General features: G+C 39.2%; 1 protein-coding gene across 1 annotated transcript in view; it reads left to right on the forward strand.

Annotated features, from left to right (window-relative positions):
• The window catches only part of ano8b (anoctamin 8b), a 41,945-nt gene extending 31,294 nt beyond the window's left edge, over nt 1–10,651 (forward strand). Inside the window, exons 14-17 of the mRNA XM_039667346.2 lie at nt 1,677–1,868; nt 1,965–2,096; nt 5,400–5,510; nt 7,762–10,651. Coding sequence (XP_039523280.2) covers nt 1,677–1,868; nt 1,965–2,096; nt 5,400–5,510; nt 7,762–8,454 — 1,128 coding nt within the window. The 3' untranslated portion in view covers nt 8,455–10,651. The remainder of the gene's footprint in view (nt 1–1,676; nt 1,869–1,964; nt 2,097–5,399; nt 5,511–7,761) is intronic.
• The last annotated feature ends 505 nt before the right edge of the window (nt 10,652–11,156 follow it).

An 11,156-nucleotide genomic window follows, 5' to 3' on the forward strand; every position in this document is an offset into this window, starting at 1 on the left:
CTGTACATAGACTGTACATATATTTAGACCACTTAGTGATTGCCATCAGGATTTGAAGAGACTTTCAACCAGCATACCGGTAATAAAAATGTTTCTGGAGCATTTGCAAAACAGTCAGCTTTTTTCACAAGTACGCTTTGCTCATATTTACCAATGGTGCCAAAATTTGTGGAGCCCACTGTACATTGCCAGGATGTTCATTTTCAGGTAAAATTATGACTTATGTATTATGTCACTAAAATGTTTCTTTTTGGATGTTAAACCAATTATGATTTTAAAGCCTTGAATGTATATCTAGTGTTTTAAAGTTGTTTTGCAGATGATTGTACACAAATAAAATTAAATGCATTATGGTTTCCAAAAAAAAAATAAAGCAGCACGACAATTTGCATCTGTGATGATAATAATAAGAAATGTTTCTTGAGCAGTGAATCATCATATTAGAATGATTTCTGAAGGATCATGTGACACTGAAGACTGGAGTAATGATGCTGAAAATTCAGCTGATCACAGGAATAGATTACATTTGAAAAAAAAAATTTAAAATAGAAAACAAATTTTTCAAATTGTAATAATATTTTACAATGTCACTGTTTTTACTGTATTCTTGATTAAATAAATGGGTAACACTTTATAATAACTACATGCTAATAATCATTAGTTAAGCATGAATAAATAGTTAATTCATCATTCATAAAGCATTAACAGAGACATTAATAAGCAGTTTACAAATACAGCTATAAATGCTTTCTTCTCGATTTAAAAGCATTCCTATAATTTGTTTAATAATTATATTTTCATCCTTTATTAATGATCAATTTATCATTTCTAAATGAAGAATTGCAGTTATTTAAGAGTTGTCAGTGGTTCATAAGATTACTTTTATAGGAATGCTTTTAAATCGAGAAGAAAGCATTTATAGCTTTTATGGTAACACTTTACAATAAGGTTCATTAGTTAACTACATTAGTTAACATGTACAATATGTGAACAATACTTATTCAGCATTTATTAATCTTAGTTAATATTAATTCCAACATTTACTAATACGTTGTTAAAATCAAAGGTTGTATTAGTTAACATTAGTTAATGGACTGTGAACTAACATGAACGCACAATGAACAGCTGTATTTGTATTAACTAACATTAACAAAGATTAATAAACACTGTAACTAATGCATTGCTCATCGTTAGTTCATGTTAGTTAATGCATTTACTAATGTTAACTAATGAACCTTATTGTAAAGTGTTACCGCTTTTATTTATAAGCTGCTTATTAATGTCTATTAATGCTTTATAAATGATGAATTAACTGTTTACTCATGGTTAACAAATGATTAATAGCTCGCAGTTATTATAGAGTGTTACCAATAAATGCAGTCTTGGAGAGAATAATAGACTTTTTAAAAAAGTTTTTTTTTTAATGGTAGTGTAAATTTTCATTTATATAATGATAATTTTAACATTTTAAATAATATTAACACTATCTAAAATGGAACACAATGGTTTCTGACTAAAGAAGTCTACTACAAATGTCTCTGTAATGTATGCGTGTTATCAGAAAACAACGAATATCTGTGTGTTCTGATTACCTGCAGTCAAACACATACTTCCAACTGACATACATTCAGAAAACCTCTAAACTTCTAAAACAACGTCTCTTAACTGCTTTCCAGGACACATTTCAGGACTACCAGGAGATGTTTGTTCAGTTTGGATATGTGGTTCTCTTTTCATCTGCCTTCCCATTGGCCGCCATGTGTGCCCTCATCAACAATATCATTGAGATCCGGAGTGACGCGTTTAAACTGTGCACCAGCCTACAGAGACCTTTCGGCTTGAGGGTGGGGAGCATCGGACAGTGGCAGGTGAGACTACACCGAAGGACAAATGTGTTAAGTTGACATTGTTCTAGGAGTGTCTTTAAATCACAAGGTTGTGTAAAATCCTCTATCATTGCACAGACAGTGATGGAAGCCATGGGTCTGATTGCCATCATAGTGAACTGCTATCTGATTGGTCAGTGTGGGCAGCTACAGAGACTGTTTCCCTGGCTCAGTCCGGAGATGGCCATTATCTCAATCGTCATCCTAGAGGTACCGTCACACACTCAAGCACATACACACAATCCCTATAAATCTAATGCCAAGTTCAGACTGCACAATGCCAGCCCAATTTTGCCACGATCCATTTAACTTTTGAATGTATTATTATTATTTGACTTAGGATGTTGTGATTATTTGTAAGCGACAATGGGGTCGGGAAGCGAGAATCATTTGATTATCTCGCACAGTGTGTCATAGTGAACGCCAACCAACGCCGTGCCTGCGCTGCTTTGTGATGTCCCGACAGAATGTCTAGCATTTTCCGGTTATCCGGGAGTGTTTCGCTTCCAACATGGCGACAGCCGGCACCGCCGGGTTTCAAAAATGCTCTTCAGAAACCTACGGGTGATGTCATGGACACTACATCCATATTCCGTTAACCAATAAGAGCACAGAAGCTCTTGCGTACACAGCTTTCAGACTTGGTAAAACAAAAGAGAGACGATGTTATTGGGGCTGCTAGGTGGAATCATGAAATGGAGGAAAGGTTTGTGAAGCTATGGCAACAATACTCCTGCCTCTATGGTGTTTCCTTGAAGGACTACCATGAAACAGTGAAAAAAAGATAAATGCTGATGAAAGATAGCAGAGGCGCTAACCTTGCGAGTCCTAGAATTAGCATTAGGGTAACACCCCGCTTCTGTAGCCGTTGTTTGTTTAGGGTCATTTCCAGAGCTCAGTTGCTATTTCCTCCACCTCATTGACATCACGCACATCATTAAAGATGCTAAGCGATGATTGGTCGATAAGTGGCATGTAGTCTAACATGTTTCTTGTCCATGACATGATGACATGAGGAGTCAAAAATCACATAATCTGTCACAGTGACTATTGTAAAAGCCAAAAATAATGTGTAGTCTGAACCTTAGTATATTTCACTCTAACTGAACCCTGACATCATTAGTGTTGTTGTAGGAAGTGTTGGGAGTAACGCATTACAAAAGGAATACATTACAGTAACATATTACTTTTTGCTGTAACGCAGTAGTGTAAGGCATTACTAATCAATTTTCAGTAATATTTTACTCGTTACATGTTCAGTGAGGCTTGTATTACAGTTGTATTACAGTGTATTGTCTGCTTTTACTTCTTAAACGCAACAGACTATGTGAACGTTTTAAAGCAGTCTTTTAGTGCCAGTTCAGAGCGGTCGCGTCTGTAACATTGTTTTTTCCTCATAAATGCGAACACGAAAACTAAAATAAAATGAATATTTTAAGTTCTATGGAGACTGGAGAGCCAACCCTTCCTCATCCGATTTGCGCAGTGTAATTAACAGAATTACAAAAAATGTATTTTGCCTCCTATTTTTTTGTCACGCATGAATGTCTTTTCCCTAATATTAAAAATAAAACATAGACTGATATTTGTCTAATGTCTGGAGTCCTTTAAGGAAGTAGCCTATATACGTTTCAATACATGAATTTTCTTAGAATTTTTATTTCAAGCTTTGACTGCAAATGTCATGTCCATAATGCTGGACTTCCCCAATTTTAAATAATTTATCCTCAACTAGTTTTGTGGTGTAGGTCTACGCATTTTATAATGTTAACTTCAAATAATACTAATAGCCTAATTTAAAGATAAGGCAGCATTGGATCTGGACGGTAAGGAGAATAACGCTGGAGTTGGAAGAAGTGTGTCGCGATTCTGTAGGTTCGTTGATCTGAGTCGTGTGGCGAATCGCGATTTCGGTTTCATATTGCATATCGTTACAGCCCCAAAGTTAAGTTCTACTTAGTTATTTTGGTGAAAGTAACTCAAAAGTAATACATGAGTAATGTAACGCATTACTATTCTGAGACAGTAATATTGTAAGGTAATGAATTACTTTTAAATAACAGTAACAAGTAATACCTAATGTATTACAGTTTGGAAGTAACTTGCACAACACTGGTTGTAGGTTATGAAGTTACTAATTGTACTGAATTCACTTTGGATAAAAGGGGAACTAGCATGCGTTTCTTTGTTCATGTAATTGTTACACCGTGTCCTAACTACACGCGACGCGACGCCGCGACAAAAGGTATCTTTTCCATGTTAGAGCTTTTGTCCTAACCCGACGCGACGGCGACACGCGAAGTTTCTAATTTAGAAACGGTTCCTATTTCTGCGACGTCGCAGCTGACAGAATGAAGAAATTACACTGGTTATGAGTACACGTTATTTATTTTTAGTTAAAAATAGGTCACTGTGCCACAAGATAACGGATAATTTACCTCAGATTTTGAAATCATATAATATAGCGTTCAAAATGAATTCTATGCAAACATACAACTGTACTTCATAACAAAATTAGTCAATGTATATTTTGTTAATGTTTTGATTTTTAATAATGTTATTTCTTGAATTGATTATGTCCTTACCCATTTCCAATGCGAGTGCGGGCCAGCAGTGCGCTTTCACGCTGTTCTGAATGGGTGTGATTTTTGATCACAACGTGTGGCGTCTCACAGTCGCGTCGCATCTAGTGTGGACAGACACACTTGCAGTCGCTGGAATTTTATCGCGTTTTATCGAGTTAGGACACGGTGTTAAGCCGAGGACACGACTGAAGGCCGATTATGAAATTAATTTGATACTTGAGTTACGACTGATTATACACAAACGCACCGAGTCAGAGACAGTCGCATTCATTCGGTTCACAGTCGGTGTTTAAAATCTTCTCCAGTTGTTAGAAAATGTGTTCAGTTCAGTCTTAGAATGTTCCAGCTAGTCATTAAGTGTGTACCCAGCTTTAGTTTAATGGCCTTATAGATTAGCTCAAAATCAAAATATCAAACATGCTTGATATCTTCATACTGGATGCAATCATGGTATGACGCTAAAAAACCACTCCCTGCCCATAATACACTGCTCAATTTTCTCTTAAATCTCCCAATTCTGACTGCCCAAAAATATGCAGACCCACTCTGACTTTCAGCAATTAGAATCAACTCATTAAAACTGCAAATCGGAGCAAAAAAAAAGCCATTGCACACTGAGGACTGAAAGCATGAGTGTAGCTTGGTCATTCACATTTATCGTTATCGTTATTACTTTTATGCCACCAGGCCAATTATGAACCTTACCTCTATTCAGTTCTCAGACAATGCCAGTTAGTCTGAATATCCTTATTCCTTATGAAGCCCTCTATTTTCTTCTGTTTATAGGATTTGGTGTTAAAGACTGTATGTTCTGCGCCGTGACTCCAGGAGAACTTTATTCCGATTTTTGTTATACCACACATGAGGAAAATGATAATAAACAGACTTTGGCTTCTGTTCTTCTTTCTGTCTTTCCTTTTATGACCAGCACTTTGCAGTTCTACTGAAGTATATCATTCATGTGGCAATACCAGACATCCCCAGCTGGGTGGGAGAGGAAATGGCCAAGCTGGAGTTTCAGCGCAAAGAGGCATTTAAGGTACAAGCCCATCCACCGCCCCAACCCCTCAAAAGCCATTCTGATGATTTCAACAAAGTATTTAGTTTTATATTGGTAGTGGTGATTGACCACGAATGTTTAGGAAACTAAGGGCCAGATTTACTAAATAGGGCAAATTATTGTGAGATAAACACAGATGGGAGTGGAAAGTTCTACGGATAATCTACTGACAACGCACAAATTAAAGAACACCGATGTAGCATAGTATCCATAATGACCAACACAATCTACCAAGAGTAGTAGCAAATTATCATCTGGTTTAAGATATACTTTTTTGGGTGGTAAATAATGGCTCAAATACATAAGTTGACTAGTGCAAAGCTTCATAAATCACATTACGCGATTTAAATTTTGTCTTCGAAAGGGAAATTCCTACAAATGCATATGCAATAAGATCATCAGCCTAAAAAATAACTGTGTCCACAGGTTTTCAGTGCTAATTTTTCACTACGTGTCTTTAAAAAATCCTGACAGTATTTTTTAATGCCAAAAGAGGGTTTATCGCTGTGCTGCATAAGTGATAAATCCATGAGCCAAACGATTAGCAAGAAGGCATTTCTTCCCGTTTTCTTCAAAACAAAAGATTGCATTGTAATGAGGCAAGCTGGAATGATAAAATGCAATGTGAGTGCAGGTCCGCAGGGGAGTGGGGAGAGGGAACAATCATGTGGTTCTCAACCATGAGATTTTATAAACACGAATGGATGCACTTTGATGGACTTCAAAACATAAACGGCCATTCACTGCCATTATAAAGCTTGGAAAAGTCAGGACATCTTTTAATATAACTCTGACTGTATTCGTCTGAACGAAGAATGTCATATACACCTTGGATGGCTTGAGGGTAGGGCTGCACAAATAATTGCGAAATAAATAGATTTTTTATGCGCAGCTTGTCAGTTCAAATTTGCGACTGATCGGTTGTAAATGCTGCTTCATCTGAACGCCAGAGGGCGCTCTCACGCAGATACGCCAAATATCCCCCGCCGCAGAAGTACTACAATAACCCACATCATTCCAGGAAATCGGGCATCAATAAATAGAAGATTTAAACACTTTGATGGTTGACTAAACATGACTTATAAACGACTGCCTTATTCTGTGTAAGAAGCCACATCATCTAACAGGATGCTCAACTGTCATGAGTTTGGAGTAAAGCATGTTATTAAATGTGGTCTTTTGTTGGACAGGAGGTTCATTAATGATTCTCATGTGTTGCTTTTTCAAATGCACACTATAAGTGGCTCAAACTCAGGGTGCTTTCAGATGGAGCAGTGTACATCAATGACAATATGCGCATAAAAACAATCGCAGCCTTTGCGATAAGCCAAATCTACATGGATTACATGGAAGAGTAAATCATGGGGTAATTAAAATTTTGGGTGAACTATCCCTTTAAAACAAGCAGCTCTGTCATAGTAATGTCAGAAATACTGAAAATAATTTATCAATATCTTGGCCTATATGGGGGCTTTGAATATTGTGTTGAACATATGGCGCTTTTCCACTGCATAGTACGGTACGGTTCGGCTCAGTAGGCTTCGACTCGGCGCGGAACAGTTCGGATCGCTTTTCGTTTCCACTGCAGTAGTACCCCTTCAAAGTGTGTGGGACTGATCGTTATTTGCGCGCGCCTCTACTGCCATGACATCATCTTAAAAGCGCCACATTTTCAAACCCACAACACAGGAACAATGGAGACTATCGAGGGGATGGTGTTCCTGATTCTCGGTATGTGGTTGTTTTTAACTGCTAGACGGAAAAATGTGTTTAAAATGAGGCTGATGGCAGCAAAACAAAAATACTGCTAAAAAAGTGTCTCGTGTCGCAAATCCAATGACGCTAGTAGTGACGCTGGTAGTGACGATTCTGTCTGACCAATCAGTGATCTGCAGTGTTTCACGTCACATTTTAGTACCGGTACGGTACGCTTGGAACCTCAACAGACCAGGTACCATTTAAAGCGACCTGAAGCGAACCGTACTGTACCGTACCATGCAGTGGAAAAGCACCACAAGTGAGACGTACCGAACCGAACCGTACCGTACTATGCAGTGGAAAAGCGCCTATATTGAGTCGAAAAGGTTGAGAACCATTGACCTAGAACACCCTAAGCACTACATAGAAACATACTAAAACACCCAGAACACCTTAGCAACTGCATAGCAACATTCTGAATCTAGAATTGTGGCAGCAACTGGATTCATTGCTGGTGGACATGTGTTTTCAGAAGCATGAGCGTCAGGCACAGCAGCATTTCCAGCAGCAGCAGAGGAGGAAGCGCGAGGAAGAGGAGCGGCAGCGCCAGGCGGATTATCAGGCCCGGCGGGATCGAGACGATGGACGCTCGGACTCCTCGGGTGGCGACCACCACCACGACAAGAGCCAAAGTGGCAAATCCAGACCAGGGGGTGGGGGGAGCGCTTCTGGGGGGGAGAAACCCAAGCGACCCAGCTCACTTCTCGGTAACAACAATGTCATGAAACTGAAGCAGATCATCCCTCTACAGAACAAGTTTTCTTCCGGCACAGCCCGTTCCCCACAGTCGCCCACGGGTAGTGAACCCAAGCTGCCGGGATTTCTTAGTTTCAAGTTCCTGAAGTCTCCCGAGAACAAGAAAGAGACTGCAACAGCTTCCTCTAGCACGTCAACAGTTCCTCCAGTCCAGGAGAGGGCGGAGAGGTCCCAATCACCCAACAAGTCCTTCAATCCTGGGAAACTCTTTAACTTTGGGAAATCAGAAGGAGCGGCATGTGTAAATGGAGCTCAGTCTTCAAAACCAGGGGATGGCGGACAGATGCACGACAAGCCCCCCAATAAGTCCGACCTCAACGGTGTCCCGGACGAAATCCCATCCCCTTGTGGAGAGAATGGGGAGAATGGATCCTCATCCGATGCTGATCCTTCAGGTCCTAAGATGTAACAAGAAAATGATCTCCGTTAAAAAAACAGTGTATGAAACTACTTAATGAGGGAGGGAGAGTGTTTTTGAGGCTGTGTAAGACTTGACCTGGAAGCTGTTAAGTAAAATGGATAAGGGGGAATTCACTTAGGGCCCGGGAATACTTCATTTTCCGTGTTCTGCTCCATCTAACACACAATTGTGTGTGCAAGCACTTCAAAGTGTACTCTATTGACTGAGCACAGATGGATGTGTTCGGTGCTAGTGGACTTTTCTTTTTGAGCACTAAAATCGCTCACACATGCACTGTTGTACGTCCACAAGTCCACGTGGACACAAAAATTGGGCTCCAAGCATATGGGGTGCATGGACACGAAAATTGTGTCATGCTCACTGTCTGCAAGCCGGAGCGGAACACGGAGTGGAGAAGTTTACTTTCGGCTTTAGAATATATTGCGCCCACAAATTAGCATTGTGTATTTGCACGTGTTGTCAGCGTTGTGTTAGCACCCGATTCACTTAAAGGGATACTTCACCTCTGGGAAGATGAATGTGTATCGTTTATATAGTAGAAATGTGAAATTATTTTCGAAATTGAAGCTTTCTAGACTGAGAAAAGGCAGAAAATGTATTTTTTACTCATGTGGCTGAAAGACAACAACTCCCAGAATGCATTTGCTTTGCTGCTCTTACGAGGCCACTCCCAAAACATCAGATTCTCATAAGAGATCTTCAAAATTCCCTTCAACTTCAAAACTACCCTCCGCCATTGTGATTAATTGACTGTTCAAACTTTCTACACTGACCAAGAGGCAAGAGACTGTTAGCTTAGCTTCTACAGAAAGATGGCTGACACGATCTTTACATTCTGTGAGTGAGATCCCGCCCCATATGGGTGTGGTGAAAACATGCGGAACACTGGCTGTAGTCTTTAGCCTCTGGCACAAAAATCCTCTAATGACGCAAAATTAAGATTTTTGCGTCATAGGAGGATTTTTTCCATACTAAAAATGATTTTTTTCTCTCATATCGAGGGGGTGGGGGCACGGTAATTGAAAAATACTACTGGTTTTCTACTGATACAAAGCTTAATGCTAAATCCTGAAGTATCCCTTTAAGTAAGCGAATCAGGTAATGGTTGCCACGAAAGTACTTGCGCCATGTTTTCAGACAATAGCTTAGAGACAGCGTGGGCGGTGCAATTTTCAAAGCAGGAACTTTTTAAAAAGGTCAGAAAATATTTGCTTGCTACAATTACTACTGGAAAATGCACACAAACATCCATTTTAAAATAAAATCTGTTTTCTGTCAGCGCTTCATTTGGATAGAAAGTGAGCTGACGATGAAAGATTGACAATGACATCATTTAAATACGCATGGCACAGTGCTATATTGGCACATATAGAACCTGGTTAAAGGGTTAGTTCACCCAAAAATAAAAATTCTGTCAGTAATTACTCACCCTCATGTTGTTCCAACCCCGTATGACTTTCGTTCATCTTTGGAACACAAATTAAGATATTTTTGATGAAATCTGAGAGCTGGATCGCTCTTTCATAGGCTTCTTAAGGGATCGAAACTGGCCAGCCCAAAAGTTATGAAAGACATCGTTAAACTAGTCCGAGTGACAATAGTGGCTCAATCTTAAGTTTATCAAGAGACGAGAATACTTTTTGGGCGCAATAATAAGGACTTTATTCAACTATTCATTCCCTTCTCTGTTGGCCGCAAAGTTTCTAGGTTGTAATAGTGAGCCTACGTGTGACGTGCAACACACAGAAACTGAAATCTCACGGCCCACAGAGAAGGAAATGTATAGTTAAATGAAGTCGTTATTTTTGTTAGTTTTTTGCGCACAAAAAGTATTCTCGTCGCTTGATAAACTTGAGCTACTGTAGTCACTCAGACTATTTTAACGATAACTTTTGGGCCGGCCAGTTTTATTCCCTTAAGAAACCTATCTTAAAATATCTTAAAATGTGTTCAGAAGATGAACGCAGTTGGAACAACATGAGGGTGAGACAGAATTACAGAATTTTCATTTTTGGCTGAACTATCTCTTTAAGTTGGATTGCAGCTAGTAAACAAGACGCATGGTTTTGTGCGGAAATGCCACACGCTACAGTGGTGCAACTATTTAGTGAATTCGCCCCATAATGGTCAATGCTTTGCTATTTTACAGGAGAACTTCATAGAAAAGACCCCCTCCAAACACTTAATCACAGGTTTTTAAAGTGCAATGTTTAATTACTAGTCTGATAATTGTAACATTTTATTGGGCTGCCAGTAGAATACAAATAGTTTATACCAATCACTCAGTTTGACCTCCATAATATCATGAGCGGTTCCAACAATGGGTGATTTTAAGCCTGAGAACTTTTGTATGTGTTTAAAACAGCTGGTTTAGTAGAGCAATAGCAACTTTACAAGCTAAAACTACTGGTGGTTTAGAAAGTCCATACCGAATAATAGGCCCCAAATGGCAATATTTTCACGTTAATTAATAAGATTAAAAAATCTATAATAAAAACGGCAAAGAGACAAATGTGAAGGGATGTGTGATGTCGATTAGGGCCTACTTGTTTGTCTCAAAAATCATATATCCATCGCACTATCATGAAGCGCTGCGCACGAAGGCAGCAGGAGAGGCTAGATAGGCCCTGTTTACACCTTTTTATAAGATGCATTTGGTTGATCTAAATACAGGTGTAAACGGGGTCTAA

Source organism: Pimephales promelas, chromosome 21 (genome assembly GCF_988280905.1).
Source record: "Pimephales promelas chromosome 21, fPimPro1.hap1.1, whole genome shotgun sequence".
In the NCBI taxonomy this organism is placed as follows: domain Eukaryota; kingdom Metazoa; phylum Chordata; class Actinopteri; order Cypriniformes; family Leuciscidae; genus Pimephales; species Pimephales promelas.